Source organism: Elephantulus edwardii, unplaced genomic scaffold, assembly GCF_000299155.1.
Source record: "Elephantulus edwardii isolate Elephantulus edwardi_28Jun2011 unplaced genomic scaffold, EleEdw1.0 scaffold00035, whole genome shotgun sequence".
In the NCBI taxonomy this organism is placed as follows: Eukaryota; Metazoa; Chordata; class Mammalia; order Macroscelidea; family Macroscelididae; genus Elephantulus; species Elephantulus edwardii.
This window is the reverse complement of record NW_006399785.1, coordinates 11564825-11583371: the sequence shown is the minus strand read 5'-3', so window position 1 is coordinate 11583371 and position 18547 is coordinate 11564825. Positions and strand designations below refer to the sequence as shown.

The 18547-nt window shown below is 44.9% G+C and overlaps 1 protein-coding gene across 1 annotated transcript in view; it reads right to left on the bottom strand.

Annotated features, from left to right (window-relative positions):
• Nucleotides 1-460: 460 nt before the first annotated feature.
• The window catches only part of TAPT1 (transmembrane anterior posterior transformation 1), a 79033-nt gene continuing 60946 nt past the window's right edge, over nt 461-18547 (bottom strand). Inside the window, exons 7-13 of the mRNA XM_006884519.1 lie at nt 13328-13408; nt 12499-12608; nt 10630-10689; nt 10186-10254; nt 3959-4035; nt 1380-1540; nt 461-690 (exon numbers count right to left, since the gene is read on the bottom strand). Of these exons, the coding sequence (XP_006884581.1) occupies nt 461-690; nt 1380-1540; nt 3959-4035; nt 10186-10254; nt 10630-10689; nt 12499-12608; nt 13328-13408 (788 nt within the window). The remainder of the gene's footprint in view (nt 691-1379; nt 1541-3958; nt 4036-10185; nt 10255-10629; nt 10690-12498; nt 12609-13327; nt 13409-18547) is intronic.

Sequence of the window (18547 nt, the reverse complement as noted above, 5' to 3'; positions counted from 1 at the left end):
AAGGATCACCGTGGTAATAAGAACATTGATGTTTGATAAATTCTTCTTCTCTTTAATGCTTTGGCAGATGAAGGAGAGTTCGGAAAGTGTTTTGAAGATGGTGATGGCTGGAAAGATCAGATACTGGGCGGAGTTTTCACAGTTTTCCAGGTTCGTCCTTCTCCTGAAGAGACCTAGGGGCAGCTGGGCAGTTCGGGAAGGTCGGTGGGCAATGCCACTGCCTCCGCCGTCAGCACAGACCACCAAACCAACAAGGTCAAGGCTGGGGGTTGGCGATGCTCTGTGACTGGGCCCTCACTCCCCATCGCACTGCTGGAAGGAAGAGACTAATATTTGCTCGCCATTAATAATTTACGTTTTTAAATAAATATTTAAGTGCCACTCGTGTCTGTCTGTCCTGGCGGCACGGCGTCTGCTGCCCGGGACTCAGGGTCTCTGGCACGTGTGGCCACGGGCTCCTTTAGTCAATCCGGTTTCCACAAATTGTAAACCTGTCTATCTCTAGCAGATCTTTCTTTGAGGATCTGTGCTTCAGTTCCGAGTTCTCCTGCGTCAGGTCCTTCTCCTCGCCGTCGGGCGTGGTCAGGAACTGGTCGGAGCTGCTGGTCACGAGAAGTGGGAAGGAGTTCTCCTTGGGGCGGGTGGGCTGGCTGGTGACGGACGCGGACAGCGTCTCTTCCGAGGCCAGGCCTGTGGGAACAGAGAGCATTGGGTGAGAAGGGACCGAGTCTCCCCCGGAACGAGTCTCCCCGTTTTTGGTTTCTTAGCTCCCTGAAGCAGCACGCTCCCTGCTCTCCTCTCCCCACCCCCTAGTGCCCTGTGTGTCCTTGTCAGGCCTCGGGGCCTTCCTTCCTGCTGGCTGTCACCTGGCCCGCCGCTCCCCTGCAAGGCCCAGCTCAGGCACAGTTGTCCACAGGCGCCTCTCCTGCCCTCTCTCAGGGGAGTGCCACTCTGCCCCTCAGGGTCACTGTCCCTGGGCTCAGCATGTGTGCTGTGTGCTGAGTCAGAACCCATCCACAGCTGACCCTCCAGCAGTTTTCAGAGGCGGCTAATCGCACAGGAGGAGACTGTCCATCCTTCTCTGATGGAGCAGCTGGTGGATTCAAACCCTGTGCCTCTGGGACTGCAGTGCAGCTTCTTCCCCCTCGGCCACCAGCGCTCCCGGGGGCTCACCACAGGGGGAGCAGTGAATGACCCTGTGGACACTCCCTCCTGCACTGGGCCAGGCTGACTCTGTCATGCGAGCTCAACTGTAACGAGTCTGAAAGCCTAGTGAGTAATCTGAAGTCTCACTTTGAAAGCGTTGGCAAACAGAGGCTGAGTAGATCTTGTTGCACAGAGTTCCTCACCAGTGAGCTCTGGTCACAAGCCCTGCCTACCTTGCGGGGCTCTGCTCTTGTTCTGGGACTTGCTGGGAGGTCTCCCTGGAGTGCTGGCGGGGGGCGGGCTGAACAGCTTCTCCTCCATCTTGGCCTCCTTCACGTACTGGCAGGACTTCCCCAGGAGCACGATGCTGTTGAGCACTTTGAGAGATATCAGCCTGAAATGGAGACAGACACAGTCACCGCTGTCACCTGTCCCTGTCCTTGGGCGAGCACATGCCGACCGTCTGCCACGGAGGGGGCGGTGGCCAGGGACAGGCCGACAGCCAAGGCCTCTGAGAGCCGTGTCCTGCCATGGAGACTGGTGCCCTGAAGCTTCTCCACAAACAGAGGACTCAGGTCATCTCTGTAGTTCTCAATCAAGAAATGACTCCCACACAATTAACTAGCACTGGAAACCAAATGGCTAAGCCCCACTGCTAACTGAAAGGTGAGTAGTTCAAGCCCACTCACTGGCGCCTGGAGAGTGAGACCTGGTGGTGATAACAGGCTGATACCCCGTGAGCTGTTGTTCTATGTCATGACGAGGACTGGCCCGTTCCCTGGCATCATGTGGACTGTAGCCCACATGGGCTGAGTGGGGAGATCGTGCCAGTCACTCTCTACCTCACTGAGCTGTTCATCCACTCACCGCTGTCCCAACTCCCGACCTCACACAGCTGTTCATCCAGTCACTGCTGTCCCACTCTCTCCACCTCGCACAGCTGTTTATCCACGTACCGCTGTCCCACACTCTCTGCCTCACAGAGCAGTCTCATGCTCTCCACCTCACAGAGCTGTTCTTCATCCATTCACCACCGTACCATACGCTACACAGCTGTCCACCCACTCACCCCCATCCCACACTCTCTACCTCAGAGCTGTCCACCCACTCACCCTCATCCCACACTCTCTACCTCAGAGCTGTCCATCCACTCACCGCTGTCCCACACCCCTGCAGCTGTCTGCTCGTGTTTGCAGTTAGCCTCCCCTAAAAGGAGGGTGAGCGGGGGTGGGGGGGGCATGGTGGAGAGGGGCTCAGGCGCCACCGGGCCGGGAGCTCCACGACTGCATCGCTCAGTGCTGACACGACACCAGAAGCCAAGACTGAAGCATAGTCAACACACTGGACGTTCCCCAGGCTCCCAGACACGTCTGTCTGTGACAGTGCACTGCGTTTCAGGGTCACCCTAAACTACGTGGACACGGCCATTCACAGATGGCAGGTCTAACTGCCCGCAATCCCAGTGAGGATTTCCCATCTTCCAAAACCAGCGTGCAGCTCACCATGATGCCATGCTGGTACAAGAAAATGTGGATGGAAAGAAACTCTGAAGCAAAGGCTTTAACTAAATGATTACACTGAAGAGTAAAACAAAATCTAAAGAATTATTATTATGACTAGCAAACAGTGGTGTGCTTAACAGAACCAGAATTTAACCGAGCCCCAAATCTGTTTGGGTGTTTCCACTAGATGCTGTTAAGGGAGTGAGCCGGAGGGGACAACGGGGTGGTCTTACCTCCATTACTTCTAGCATTTCTACAGGCCATCCCAGATTATGGGACAAATTCCAGCCTTAAGTGTGTTTTTAAGCTGAATTTGCATGTCACTCAGAAGAGTCAGGTATTGCAGGCAGCCAAGGCTATTTAGGTCTATGTCTATTGTCATATGTAGTATACAGTATGCCCTTCTATCACAAAAATCATTAGACAAACACTTCCTGTCACACTCAGAAACTTTACTATAACAAAGTAATAATAATGCTTTGACATGGTTTGTGAGGTAGCATCATTTATAGTAAGCCACGGGTATGTTCCTTAAATTTTTATTTATTTTTTTAATTATTTTATTATTTTTGTGTGCATGTACCATCAAATCAGATCTGACTGGTACAGGAGGAGACTGCCCCTCCTTCCCCGGCAGAGCATCTGGTGGATTCGAACCATACACCTCTGGGATTGTAGTTGCAGCTTCTTGCCACTAGGCCACCAGAGCTCCCCTGTTCCTTAAATTTTTAATATAATGGGTTTCATAGGCATTGATCCATAACTATGTACTGTATGTAAGTTGGCTATCTATAATTCAGGAATGGCCTGTAGTTGACTGTCTAAGCAAAAACATATTTGAGTTCATTTTAAGACACTACCAGAGAAAGTACAGGCTAGTATCTCTTATGAATATATGTAGATGGAAAAATTCTCAACAAAGTACTGGCCTGTAGTTTCTCAACAGCATACTACACCATGACCACGTGGGGTTTGCTCTAGAAATGCCAGGATGGTTCAACACTAGGATATCTATTAACAAAATACAGCAGATCAGTAGGACAAAGAAAGGGAATCCCAAGATCACCTTTGTGCAGGCAGAAAGAGCACTGATAAAATCCAACACCCTGACGAAAAGCCTACAGAAGACTGGAATAGAAGAAAAATTCTTCCACACACCTCAGAGACTGTGCAAACACCACCACACACTGTATTCAGTGGAGAGAGGCTGAGGGCTTTCCATCAAGAACCAGACACAGGCACGATGCCAGTTATAATTCAATTAAAAAAACCCCACAAAACTATCCAAGAAAATCAATAGTTCATCTTACCCAAAATAGAAGAGGATGACGCAGGCGTAAGACAGGATCCCCTGCACTTTAATCGAGCTTGTTACAACTCTGATGAGCTGGTGAGAAACAAACCAAAATAACAAAGACACACAAGCACAGAGTTATTCATACGGAAGCCAACAGTTGATCTCTACAGTGGTTGCAGCACTTTAGCCCCAGGCTTGAGGCTTCGGTCTGAACCCACATGGGCAGGTCTAGCTTTGCCCACTCCTTGCCAAACCGGCCTGATGGTGCCGCCTGTGGTGGCGGACTGGATTTGCTTGGGGCACAGGGAGGATCCGTGGCCTCTGCAGTCAGATGCACAGAGGTCCTGAATGGCACATTCACTGCCCCTACAGTGGCAAGTTCTTCCAAGAAGAAGGAAGGTGTCCCTGCTATGTCTTCTTGCCAGACCTGAAAATCCTGACTTCGTGAGCTCTTTCCTGTTGGTGTGTGGGCCGGGAGTGCTCTGGCTCCTTGGAAACCTCCATGGGGCACAGAAGAATGGAAGACGTTTGCACCTTTGAGTTTTTAATTGAGATTTTATTGTAAGTTTATAAAGAACCTGGATTTCCATTCATTCATTACTGCAGCTTTAAAAAAATTATTACTACTACTACTGAATGAATGACTTAAACGTTTAAACATGTTTGTCTCTTGAATTGTTATTAAGTGGGGACCAGTCAGCGAAGACTCATAGCGACTCCACCAGAACCTCGCCCTGTGCTGGGCCACCCTCAAGGTCCCTGCCACGCTGGAGGCCACTGTTAAAGTTACTCTGTCGAAGCATCTGGTTGAGGGCTATCTTCTTTTTCCTTCATCTTCCACCTTACCCAGCGTGACATCTCTTCTCCAAAGACTGGCGCCTCTTGACAACATGCCCCGAGTACTTGAGACCAAGTCTCACTGTCCACGCCTCCAAGGAGCACCTGGCGGCACCTCCTTCGAGACAGACGTGTCTGTTCTTTTGGCAGCACGAGGGGCAGTCAAGACTCTCCAACACTACGACTCCAGGGCATCAATTCTCCTGGCACCTTCCTTACCCACAGTTAAGAGTCAAGAACCGGCCTTCTCATCTCTTTCTTTGCTCTTAACAGGAATGTTAAGAGTGACAGAGTTCTCTTTTAGAACCTGTTGAATGAACTGGCTGGGAAGTGCTGTCAGGCACAAAGTCTCTGTATCATCGGGCTATTAAAGTCTAGGAGGATTGCATACGAAAAAAAAAAAAGGCAAAAAGCAAAACCAGAGCAATAATGGGGCATATTTAGCAAAGTATCTCGGGGCAAGAAGCTGCGCTGCAATCCCAAATGCACACCGTTTGAGACCACCAGCTGCTCTGCAGGAGAAGGATGGGTAATTTCCTCCCGTGTAATTAACTGCCTCTGAAAATCCAGCAGACGGTCAGCTATGGGTGCGTTCTGACCCTACGGTATACAACAGACATAATTTAATGAAAGGTCTATTAAAATGTCTTATGACAGTGAAAAAAAAATGTTTTAAATAAGAGAACAATTAGGAGGAGTAGGAGGGAATGGACAGTCACAGGTCAATAAAGTTTCCCAACAAAAAAAACTGAACGGAAGCTGTGGTGTCAAGTGTTCACTGTTTGAAAAGGCTTTCCTGGCCACTGACTGGCTTTGACTTCTGCACATGGATGGTCAGTAACACGCGAATAGGGTGTCTTAGTCCATCCATAAGGGGACTGGCTAGTGTTGCCATTAAATTGAGCTGACTGAGCAGCAGAAATAGGGAATCTCACCACCAGCAAAGAAGCAGCGAAGAATGCAGAGTGCCCGTCCTTAAGTACCAAAGATTCCTGTGCCATTCAGACCAGAGCCTCCAGGAGCAGCAGGAGCTGCTGCCCAGGGAACCATAGCCCAGAACCAGAGCCAGAGGCCTTCACCCGAGCTTGCTAAAGGACTGAAGGAAACGTCATACTTGGCAGGACTAAGAGAACTTGGTAAAACTTGGTAAAAAAAAGGGCCTGGGGCCATGCTTGAGCTGTCTGGACTGAGGGACTGCATGCTGCCGCCAAGCCGAATAATGTACTAATAAAATAACAGAAATAATAGCCTGATACTCTTCCCAAATAAAACCCACACCTGTGAATATGGTTCTGGAGAATCTGTGTAGTCAGTGCAACAAGGTTTGGACCCAGGAGTGTTGTAGGATGGTTGTTGGAATTAGTAGAAGTAAGTCCAGGAGTGGGAGACTGTGTCTGGCTTTCTAAGAATTAGTTCTGTACAGTGGATGTCGCTGAGGGGATCCCCCCTTGCAGAGTGAGCAGAGGTCAGAGATGGCTGCTTGACAAGCTCTGGTGGCCGAGGTGCAAGATGCTACACTGCAAACCCAAAGGTGTGCGGTTCGAATCCACCAGACGCTCTGCTGGGGAAGGAGGGACAATCTCCTCCTGTACCAGTCAGATCTGATTTGACGGTACGCACAGAAAATAAAATAAAATAAATAACATAAATAAATAAAATAAAATAAAATTTGACCAAACAAAAAAAACCAAACAGATATGGCTGTCCCCACACTGCCCGTGCTCTTTTTTACAGAAACCCTAATCTGTTTCAAATTTCTCAATAGGAAATGACATGTTAATATGAAAACAAAGCAATTTAGTATTTTAAGCCCGAAGAGAACATGTTTATCTAATACAGTATTAGGTAACTTTTAGGTACTTAAGCCCAGAGTCCAATTTCCATTAGATCTTAATATTGGATTCGTCACTTTTTCTTCTAACATGATTGTATTGAAGGATGTAAGGGAATAATTAGGAAACTTTGCAATCCTTGTGCCTTAACTGTAGAACGGGCTTAATCACTGAGGCCTTGGTGCGTCCCTCATGGCTCAGAGACATCTGTCTGCCAAGCTGTGGCCCCACTCTGAAGCTCTGCGAGAAGAGTACTGCAAGGGGCCCCACTAGAGGACTAGAGTTAAACAGAAGTCGAATTAAATAAACTCCTCGGAAAATACAAGCAGCTTTCCATATATGTTACTGTTAATAAATTATTAAGCTTACATCTCTTGGTTCTAGTAACAACAAAAACTCATTTAAAAACTGGACAAAAATTTAGAAAGACTAAAAAGAATGTTCAATTATGAGAAGAGTTTTCTGGCAAGCAGGTGAGGAGACAAGTCAGTCAATTTTTTTTTTTGGCAAAGAAGGGCCATGTTTTAACTCTTTCAAACAACCGTTTATCTTAAGTCAGTGAGGCAAACTGAGCCTCAGGCTTGTCAGGAGGGGCTGGTCCTTGAGAGGAGAGGCCACGTTTAGAAAAGCAGAGGGTCCCAAAGAGAGGACTCTTGATTAGATGGGTGGACACAGAGGCTGCGACAAGGGCTGTGAGCTGGGCGGGGACGGCTGGATGGCGCAGGACAGGGTAGGGTTTTGATCTGCTGGTCGCAGACGGGCTATGAGTCAGAGTCGACATGAGGTGCTGAAGATTTATCATCAAATTCTTTGGGCCAGGTTTCCAGTCATAGAAAACAAAGGGGCAGGGTCATTTTACTTCTCTCTCAAACTTTTAACAAGGACTTTTACTCTTTAAAAGCCCCTCGTCCACAATCTGAGGAGTTCATTTTTCCAAACAAGAAAGCTCTACCATTGGAAAGAATATGCACTGCAATCCTGAAAGCACTTGGCTCAAATCCACTAGCTGCTCCGTGGGAGAGGATGGGTCATCTCCTTCCGTGAGATTTACTGCCTCTGAAAAGCTGACCAGAGGGCCAGCTCTGATTCAGTTCCAACTTGACAGTACATAGCAACAACAACAACAACAAGAAGCGATTATAAAAGAAGCAAACTAATAATACAGTGGAAAATATTTAGGGTGAAGTTATCTGGAAAGATGGACTGAAATCTAGTAACACTACACCTGACAGTCATCTGGCATCTGAAATATGTCAGGTGAGCCGGGAAAGCACAGTCGGCAGGACGCACATCCTCTTTACATTTTCTTGGCTGATTTCCATGTGGTTTTAGATGCCTTTTAAGCAAAAAAGATGGTTGCATCTGTTCTGATGTGAGAGTTAAGTGTCAAGTAGGAACAGCCAATGAATCTTCTCATGATTATAGACTCGATGTGGGGTAGACACTATTCATAAGGCTGGAGGCAATAATTAAAATGTTCTAAATGGATACCTTTTTTTGGTTGATTTAACACATTTAAGCCTATTATCTCTAGAAATATAGGACAGTTTGAGTATGTCAATATAAATTTTCATGGGAAAATTTATTAAAGAAGTTATTACAAGACATACAAAATATGTCTTCATTTGGATAAATCATAATTTATCTAACCCACATTTGTTTTTAATTTTTCACGTATGTAATAAATGCCACTGTGATGCATATCTTTTAAGGAAGTACCTTTTATAGCTATTTTATATGGATAAACTCCTAGTAGAGAAGTTAGTGGGGAAAGCATTATTCTACCAAAACTGGGCTCTGAAAATGCTGGATATTTTCACCGCAAAGGCAAGCACCGATGACCGTCACTTAAAAAGAACTCTGCTAAATGACTGAGCAAGACAATGTGTGCTTGTTTTTTCAAAGCTGTTAACACACCAGTTCTTTATTATCACCTGTAGTTGCTGTTGTTATGTGCCATTGAGTCAATCACTACTCCTAACAACCCAATATACAATAGCTCTGAACCCTGTCCAATCATGAACCAATCTCACTGTCTCTGACACACCTGCTCCTATGACCTAGTCACTGATCAATCCATCGCATCCAGGGGCTTCCTCTTCTGCCTTGTCCCTCCACCCTTCTAAACATAACGTTTCTCCAATGACTGGTCCCTCCTGACCACATGCCGAAAGTAAGTCAGATGGAGCTCTAAAATCCTTGCCTTCAAGGAGCAGCCTGGTTTTACCTTCTGCAGGGAAGACCTGTTTGTTCTCTTGGTTGGTCCATGGTATGTCCAATACTGTTCTCCAGCACCACAGCTCAAAGGCATTAATTTCTTCTTTAGTCCTTAGTCACTGTCCAGCTCTGCAATGACCCTGACCTGGATCAGGCGCACCTTAGTCTCTAGACTAACATCTTTGCACTTCAGCACTCTGGAGAGGTCCCTGACAGCAGACTCTCCTAAACCAGTATGTCTTTTGATATCTTGGCTGCTGGTTCCAAGAGTGTTAATTGTGGACCTGAGCAAACGGAAACTGTTAACAATCTCAGTCTCTTCTCAGTCTATCATGATGCTACCCATTGGCCCAGTGGTGAGAATCTTTGTTTAGTTCACGTTGAGATTCAATCCATATTGAAGACTATAGTTCTTGACCTTCCGTAGCAGAAAAATTAGGTCCTCCTCAGTCCCAATGAGCCAGCTTGTGTCACCAGTGTAATGTAATTGTTGATGAATCTTCCTGCAATTCTGATGCCACATAACTCCTCACAGAGCCCAGCCTCAGGGATGATCTGTTCCACACAGATTGAAAAGGAATGGAGAAAGGATGCATCCCTGACATACTCCCTTCCTGATTTTGAACCATGCAGGGTTTCTTTGCTTTGATGACTGCCTCCTGGTCCAAGTATAGGTTTTGCATGAGCACAATCAGGTGTTCTGGGATTCCCATTCTTTTCAAGGTTAGCCACAGTGTGTTGGGATCCACACAGTGAAATGTCTTTATGTAGCCAATGAAATACAGATAGACATTCTTCTGGTACTCTCTGCTGTCAGCCAAGATCCATTTAACATTGGCAATGATGTCCTTAGTGCCATGGCCTCTTCTAAACCCAGCCTGTACTAATGGTAGTTTTCTATTGATGTGCTGTTCCAGTCATTTTTAGATAATCTTCAGCAAGATTTTGCTTGTGTGTGATATTACTGACACTGTCTGATAACTATCTCATTGCTGTGGAGTTGGAGCCAAGTCATAACTGGCCAGCCAGTGGGGTTTCAAAGGCTGTAAATCGCATGGAAGACGGTGACAGGTCTTTCTGCCTTGGGATAGCTGGTGGATTCAAACTGTGTGCCTTCGAGTTGGCAGAGTAACTCCTTACCTACCCCAAACTGGAGCTCCCTAGACGGCTTAAACCAGAAGGCTTAAATTCAGAAGAATAACATTAGGATTTAAAACAACGATTTATCTAAGAAATATTAGAATTCTTTTTTTTTTTTTAAATAACACATCTTCCTGTAAACAAGAAATTTCCTGATAACTCACTTACTAATACTTAACTTATAACTATCATAAAAAAGAAAGTGCAGACTTACTAAAACAGCCAGTGGAAGTGGAATAAAGCCCATCCTCCGAGCCACAGAGTCACTGTAGTCCGTATAGGCCTGGGGAGAGAAATGGGAGACAGTTATTCCGGTTGACAAGCAGCACGGGAGGGCAGTGCCCACTCAGCACCAGCACGGCCCGGAGCGGGCACGGCTCTGGGAAGAAGGGTGCCGGGCACCTATCGCAGTACCAATCAAAGCATACACTCTGGCAGCTCTAAGAAGTTTTAAATACGAAGCTTTGTAGCTATGCCAACGCTGCAGACATGGCGCACTATTAAACACGCCAAGAGGTGCTGCTACTCTGTGCTGCTGAGCGCAGAGCACGGGGATTAGCAGGAGGATAAGCTTCTCGAGCTCATGTCCTCCGTGAGGAACGCCGTGAGGGAACTACAGTATTGCTCAGTCAAGTGCTGGTTCTGATGGAATGCTTACGTTTTTCTGCCGGCTGCTTACAAGGTCAAAGGCAAGGCTGGCTCTGTATTCACTGTAGACCTAGGGATGAGTGAGAATGCAAAAGTCAGGTTCTGACGTGTAAACACAGTGTGTACGGGTTCAGACTGTCGATATAAACCCTCTGTGCACGCCGTGCCCAGGAGCGAGTGACCAGCGCGCTCCACCAGCGTCGGGGTGGACCTTGCCAATCTGCTCTCCTGAAGTACCGGGGTCACACAGCCTCAATTTCCAAGCCCACTCCCGACCTGCAGGCTTTTAAAAGAATCTCTTTTCTAATTCAAAGAGGAAGAAACAGCCGATGATAACGATGCAGAGAGTTTAGAATTTGGTAATTTTAAGAAATGCAATATATACAAGATCATTTTTAGACATTTAATTAGCTGAACAAAGTAAAATTATTATTATCTATCAAACCATAAGAATACCTTCTTAGAGAAATGACTACTGTATGATACAAAACTGCGTAGGAAGGCTGGTAGCTGTAAAAGTCCTTGTAAACTGTCATTTCCACTAAAAAATATCCACTGAACAGAAGGAGTGCATCCAGCAGCAAGGAAAACACTCATGGGTGAAATCACTTTATCTGCTTAAAAAAATCCCAAGTCACATCTTACTGACATTTATGAAAGAGTTGAGAAGCCCATAATCAAACTGCCACACCGAGGAGCAGTTTCAACTACGTTAGATTTTCGATTTCTGCCTTTTGAAGTAAACTAGTAAGTATCGTAAGATTTATTAAAAATACAACCCTGTAAAATCCAGAAAGCTGCTAAATCCAGTATCTGTTTCTGGATTGGTGTAGGAATGAGAAATGTATTACGAAATTTTCCTTGGTTTTATATACAATTAGCCTGTAGCTATACACCCATTTCTGGAAAACGTCATTGCATATATGACTACTAAATTAAATAGATGGAAAAATAACAGGCTCTGGTCTTCTAGAATTTATCAGGAACTGATACAACATCAAAGGAAAAAGTAGCTTTAAATTATTTTAAAAAATCACTCCAGACTTGGAATGACTTCTCCATTTGGAAACGACTGCTTTGGGATTATCTTTATAATGGAAACTATCCCTTGATGTCATTTTAAAACCAAACAGGAGTTTCTTTTAATGAGCACAGAACATCTGCCTTGAGAATTGTGTCTTTACAGAGTTCTCTGTACATCAACAATCGACAACAACAACTTAAAGGTTAGAAGTCCTACGGGACAGTGAGATTCCCTTAATGATGGGACGATTTGGAAAAGGGCAGTAAGAATGGCCGACAGAAAACGCAGTTAATGCCACAGAAATGTACATCGAGAAACTGCTGAACTAGTGGGTGTCTGGATATATTTCCACCAAACAATAACTTTTGCAATAAATAATCCCAAACAGAGTTACAGTCTTAATTTTTAAAGAAACAATGTGATCTTTAGACCTGAAGTGAACAGATGATAGTGTAACAATTAAAAAACCAATCGAGTTAGATGATATTCTAACCTTAACAACTGGCCAGCCTTTCTTTTACCTGAAATATGGAGCTAGGGCTGTTTACGGTGCTGTTATGGTGCCGTTTTGGTGGTTAGATGCTGTCAAGGTGACTACAACTCACAGAAACCCTATGAAGACATCAGGTGAAATCTTGCTCCATCCTGTGACACTGCATGATCGCCAACAATGAAATGAAGATACTTCCAGTAGTGGAATCACTTTCAGAAAGTTAAAAGCACAATTTTCACTTTTAAAAAATAGTACCCTGCTCTTAATCTCCATGAATGCAGCAAACATAAACTTAGTACTCTACAACTTCATGATGTTAAGAGGTCAACCTCAGACGCCAAACTGCTTATTAAAATACATACATCCGCAGTAATGTCGTTGAACTTGGTGATGAAGGCATGTTTTACAATGTCCACGGCAATTTCTGATGCAATCACCATACAGACATCTGGAAATAATACCCAGAGATGATCTGTAAAGTTTAGGGGGAAAGAAAGAGAGATGATTAAAGCCTTTTAATGTGCGTGGCTTCCAATTCACTGGCAATCACAGAGATCTGAAACATCTCTTAAGGATGAAGCCACACTATTTTCCATAAACAATGACAGAACTATCATAAAACTAGTTACAATCATGCCCCAAAGAGCCATATTCTAACAAATTAAACAACAGCTTCTCCAGCACTTTCTAGGTGCTACATCCTGTGCCAGGTGTGGGCAGAACCCCTGTCTTTATGAAGTCATAGTGGGTAGGGGTAGATTTTAGTCTTGTTCTTTCTGAGGGCTCTCTAAGAAATAGGGAGAAGAGGCAGGGGCACAGAATCACACACAAGGTGGAGACGGCATCTGAGGGTCCCCAATAAGCCCAGGAATATTGGTGGCTATGGAAGTTCAAAGAGCCAGGGAAGGGTCTCTGCCAGAGGCAACAGAGAGAGCAGGATCTGAAAGGTGAACCTTGAGCCTACAGATCTTAGAGAGAACAGAAGTCCTAGTCTTTAAAGCCACCTGGTTCGTGGGATGTCGGCATGGCTGCCCCACAAAACGAAGGCAGCATTTACCCAAGAGGGTGATTCTACAGAAAAGGGATTTCCACAACCCAGGAATGGAGTTCGGAGTTTTGGCAATTATTTTCATGTTAGTTTATGAAAAGAGTAACTTTGGCTCAAGAGTAATTGTATTTGTTAAGAGTTACCTGGATTCCAAGAAAATTGTTCCATATTTCTTAGACACACTATTAACAAAAGTACGTAATTTGTGAATCGTTCTTTAATGTCTGAAAAAGAAAAAATAAATACACATAAGCATTATAGAGCCTTCATAATAATTCTTGAGTCAGAATATGAGGCAAGTATGATACAATAGATACACCATCTATAAAATAAGGATGTTGTTGGGTGCCATCAACTCGACTATAACTCACCACAACACTAACAGCTCTGAACCTGGCCCTATCCTGACCCACCCGCAATCTCCAACATGCTGAGGTACTCTGTCAAGCCATCTGGTTGTGGGTCTTCCTCTCTCTCTGACCCTCCACCTTTTCTTTTCCCAAGTACTGGGCCCTCTTGATATCTTGTTGTTATGTGCTGTCGAGTGGAACCGACAGACAGCTGACCCTCAGATAGTGTGCAAAGGCTGTAAATCATGTGGGAGGGGGCGGCCCATCCTTCTCCAGGGAAGCTGTGGATGGCATCATACTGGCTGCCTCTGGGTTGGCAGCACAAGTCCTCACCCTCTAGCCCACTGGAGTTCCTCCTGAGAACATTTTCTTATTATACAAGGCAATGGTGCTGTACAGTGAGTAATGCATTTTCCGGGCAAGCTCAATCTAGCTCTTTTTTTGTGATGAGTCTGCCTAGAGTGGAATCTTTACTTCTCTTACAGCTTCTCTTTCTCACATGGCCATCAAGTTGGAACCACCTCACAACTGACCCTCCAGCAGGTTTTCAAAGGCAATAAATCACACAGGAGGAGAATGTCCATCCTTCATCCTCAGAGCAGATGGTGGATATGAATGACTTGCTTTGGGGTTGGCAGCACAACTCCTTACCCACTAGGCTACGAGTTCCCTTCTGACAGCCTGCTGCTGCTTGCTCTTACAGCCTGGTGAACATAAGTGACTGATATTTCCAAGACGGCACAGATATTTGCTACAAAGGACCATGTCTGTGCCCATGAACTCAGAGCTCAGGGAGCCTCAAGCGGAGCAGGACAGACATGCTCACTTGAAAGGCTTAACAAGTATGGAAGAAGGTGTTCGGTTTTTGGTGAACAAACACAAAAACTGATGTCTGTCAGTCAGCCCACCTTGCTAAGTTCATGATCACGTTATTAGTTGTAAGTCACATGTTCCGTTTATTTCATGCTTTTTGAAAGGAATATGGCTAAAGGAGGCTAAGCGAAGTCCATTCTGCAATATAATTGCTGTAGAAACTGGAAACCTAACATATTCTATTGCTTGTTCTCATAAAGTGCCATCAAATTGATTCTGACTCCTAAGCCCTCATTTGGTAAAGCGGCAGTGCCTCACAGTGCTCTTGGCTACATGAACCTCCCTCCTTCAGGGACGCAGACAGCCAAGCCTTTCTCCCGTGGAACCTCTGGGTGGTTGGGTATGAACTGCTGACTTTCTGACTAGCAGCCTCGCTCTTAATTCATGTGCTACCAAGGCTCACTCTCTAGTGCTTAACGAGAATTAGCCATGAACTGCCCTTCAGGGGCACTGCATGTGTCAAATTATCTTTAATTAGAACTCTGTATAATAACTCACAAAGCTGCATTACTGCCATTATTGGGTTAGGGAAATTCTTTACAACCATAAACAAGTCTGAAAAATAAATGTACTTGTTTCTGATACTGTCTCCAAGTATATGTGAGTGTACAGTTATCTGGAAACACTATTATCTTTAGAATCCGGAAAAACTATTTAGAACCAAACCACATTTATAAACACTAATGAAAACCCCCACCAGCTGTGCCTGAGTTAATCTGCTCCGAGTCCGCAGTTGCTGGGATCCCTGGATCGCAGCTGCCAACTTGGAGGACGCCTCCAGCACTTATGGAAAGCACCCAGCCTACGAACGAGGGGTAATTAAAGCCATGAGGGAGAACAGGAGGAATCTCTTCCCGCCAGATTCACCCTCAGAAACCCACCGGAGGGTCACCTACGAGCTGTTTCCGACTTGACGGTAATGGGCATGCGAATTAGGGCAAAATACAGTTCAGGAAAGCAATGGATTCTATGATGAAAACAAACTGGAAAATCCTGGCAGATAAATTTTAAAAGGTGAAGGATAGTTAAGTTTAAAGATTAAAGAGTAAAAAAAAAAAAAAAGATTAAAGAGTAACATTCTAAAAACACTACTGTAAGTACTCACTTATCAACACATGAAAAAGCTTTTGTTACACATGTAAAAAAAACCTGTTGTACTTTTGTATACTTTTTTCATTTTTAAAAAATTGAGATTTTAATGAAAGTTTATAAAGAACTTGGGTTTCCAATCCTTCATTGTTGCCCATTTTCCTCCCTGCCCCAGGGCCCGACCTCGCTTTTTTCTCTGGGAAAAAATGTCTTTCACTGTTATATGCCTACACCGCCCCCCCCCCGCCCCGCCCCCTCATGGACAATGACTAGGGATGACAGAAGGAGAATTGATGCCTTTGAGCTGTGTTATAGGAGAAGAGTATTGAATGTACCGTCAAATCAGATCTGACTGGTTCAGGAGAAGATTGCCCCCCCGCCCCGCCCCCTCATGCCCCATGCACTTACTATGCAGCTCCTAGTGTGGACTCCTGTCATGCCAATAATATCTAATCATATATTCCTTCTATAGTTCTTTCCCTCATCTGTTTCAATGCCATGTATGTTATTTATTCCCTCTCTGTTTTTAGAACAGTGGCATTATGCAGTATTTGTTGTTTTGCAACTGAGATATTTAACTCTGCATCATTTACATGTTTTATAATGAACTTTTTGGGCAAACTTTTGATTTTTTTAAAAAATATGAGCTTTTCTAAAGTACATCTATAGTTTTTGAAAGAATTCTTTTTCTCTATAATGAAATGAAATCTTACTTTGGAAATGAAACTTTGGCTACTGCAGCAGCTACTACTACTACTGTTCGCCTATTAAATATACCAGGGAAGTAACATGACCTGTAGTAACACATCCTATTTTCTCTTCAGAACGGTCAAGGTTTTGATTAAAAATGAAGTAATATTCATTGGAAATGAAAAACTCTGCCGAAATGGAGATGCTTTCTCTACCTTCCATCAAGCAGCCTGAGGGCACTGGCATGTCTGGGGAATGCAGCTGGTTATGAGCCGGCCTTGTTCTCTTTGCCATCCCCACGACCTGGGAGACCGTACTGTATTTACAGTCAGGGTGCAGATGTGAGAGGAGTGGGGCTTCGACAGTCACTCAGCTGAAGCAATGGCCCAGGCCCTGGTCAGGATGTGGAGGGCCTGGGGCCCCGGTGCCCGCTCATCAGCGCAGCCCCAAGATCTCTGCGGGTGCAGAGTTCACGTCCCCTTTGGGTAAAAGGCTACATACACGTTTCCATCTCAGGAAAGCCAATCAGAGCACCGTGGTTCTGAACACAGTTGGCACTTACCATGGAAGGCTGAGGACCTGCTTTACAGACCACACGCCATTCCTACGGTCCTCTAGCCAATTCCTCTAAAGGAAAATTGGCAATGGGGTAACAAATAGAAAGGGTTAAGAGGATTCTAACACATCCACACTATCTTACACGAGGCCCTGAATTTTATACAAGTGTTTGGCAGTGTAACTTCAGAAAGAAAATGTTTACAGGACAGACTGCAGGCAAGCGAGGACCCCTGGTGGCCGGCTTGGAACAGGCAGGTGTGTTGGGTGGGAATCAACACGCTGGCTGTGTGCTCTGCATTTTCAGGAGGCACTGTGGGCTGCAAAGTGAAAGGTCACAATCCCCCTAGGCCCTCCTCAAGAGGAAGGTGGGCGGTCTTATTCCCTAAAATGTACAGCCAAGGAGGGTGCCAGGAGTTGTAACTCCCTCAAGGACAGGGGGCTTCCCCCGTCTACAAGCTGAAGGGCACAGGCATTACATGTAAGACTATCAGGTGAGGGGTGTTTTGTTGGGGGTTTTGCATTGCTTGCTCCTTCTCCTCCTTTACTTGTAATGAGTTGTTGGAATTTTTTTTTTAATTATACTAATTTATTTACAAAGTTTGAATACATTGTTTTCCACTAAAGATCCTGCCCATTTCTTTCACCCCACCCACCCATCGAATGTGCAACCCTATGATTAACACTTACCCCCCCATTTCCACCTCCCCCCTTGGAATCTCATACTCATCCTACAATAAAGGTTTTACTGAAATGAATTTTAAAAGCTACCTCAGTGTGTGGGGAGCTGGGGAGAAAAGCCACCTGAGGGTAAAATGATTTCCACCTTCTTCTAAAACATAAAGAAAGTGGTGGCTGTCCATGTGCAAGTCTACCTGTATGGTAACATTAACTATTTTATCAATAACAAAATAGAAAACTTTTTGTGTGTGCGATTTCCAACCATTTCAAGGCAAAAAGAAACCTTTCAATTGTGTGTATTCCAATTGATTACATGCTTTTCATTTTCGGTTGTCTTAAAACACAAATACTTCAAGGATATGAACATGTATGGCTAAGTACAACTGATAACAATGCATCTAAATTCCAAAATCAATCTCCACAATAGTCAGTATGTTTTCTATTGCCAAAGGGGCCATTTAGAGTAGTGAGAGAAGACATTCATCCTGAAACCTACAGCGTCCCTTTTCAGCAGGAAGTAGCTAAGAGAATACGCCGTCCCCTTTTCATTATGAATCACCGTGAAGTCTCTCTCAGGGAGGAGTGATAGGGAATGGCAAAGGACACACTGACAAAGAAGATGAATCAGAACTGGTTTTGACAAGCACTGTGGCAATGGAACAATTAAAACAGACTTTCAAGGGAAAGAAAAAAAAGAGAGGAACAAACTGGGGAAGGGTAGAGAAAATAGTGCAACAATGAATGAATGAAAATCCAAAATCTCTGTAAATGTTCATTAAAATTAATGTTTTTTTTAAAAAAGAACCCAAAACCCCAAATACTGAATCCTTAATCTTCATTTAAAAAAATTAACCCACATAAAAGAACGAATAAGGGAATACAATGCTGCTGCTGATAAGGCCAAAAGGCATCTGCAAGCTCCGCCTCACCTTCTGAAGGCTCTTACACGTCACTGGGCTTTACCACCTCAGCGGTAAGAGAGCTGTTGCTTGTGTTGTTTATACAGAACTCCTAACCTGCCCCAAGACACCACTGCCAAGTTCATTCCGCCTCCTGGGAACCAGGTTTCTGAGGCTGTAAATCTTTATGGATGAGACCACCTAGCTTTCTCCCTTGGAGTTGTTG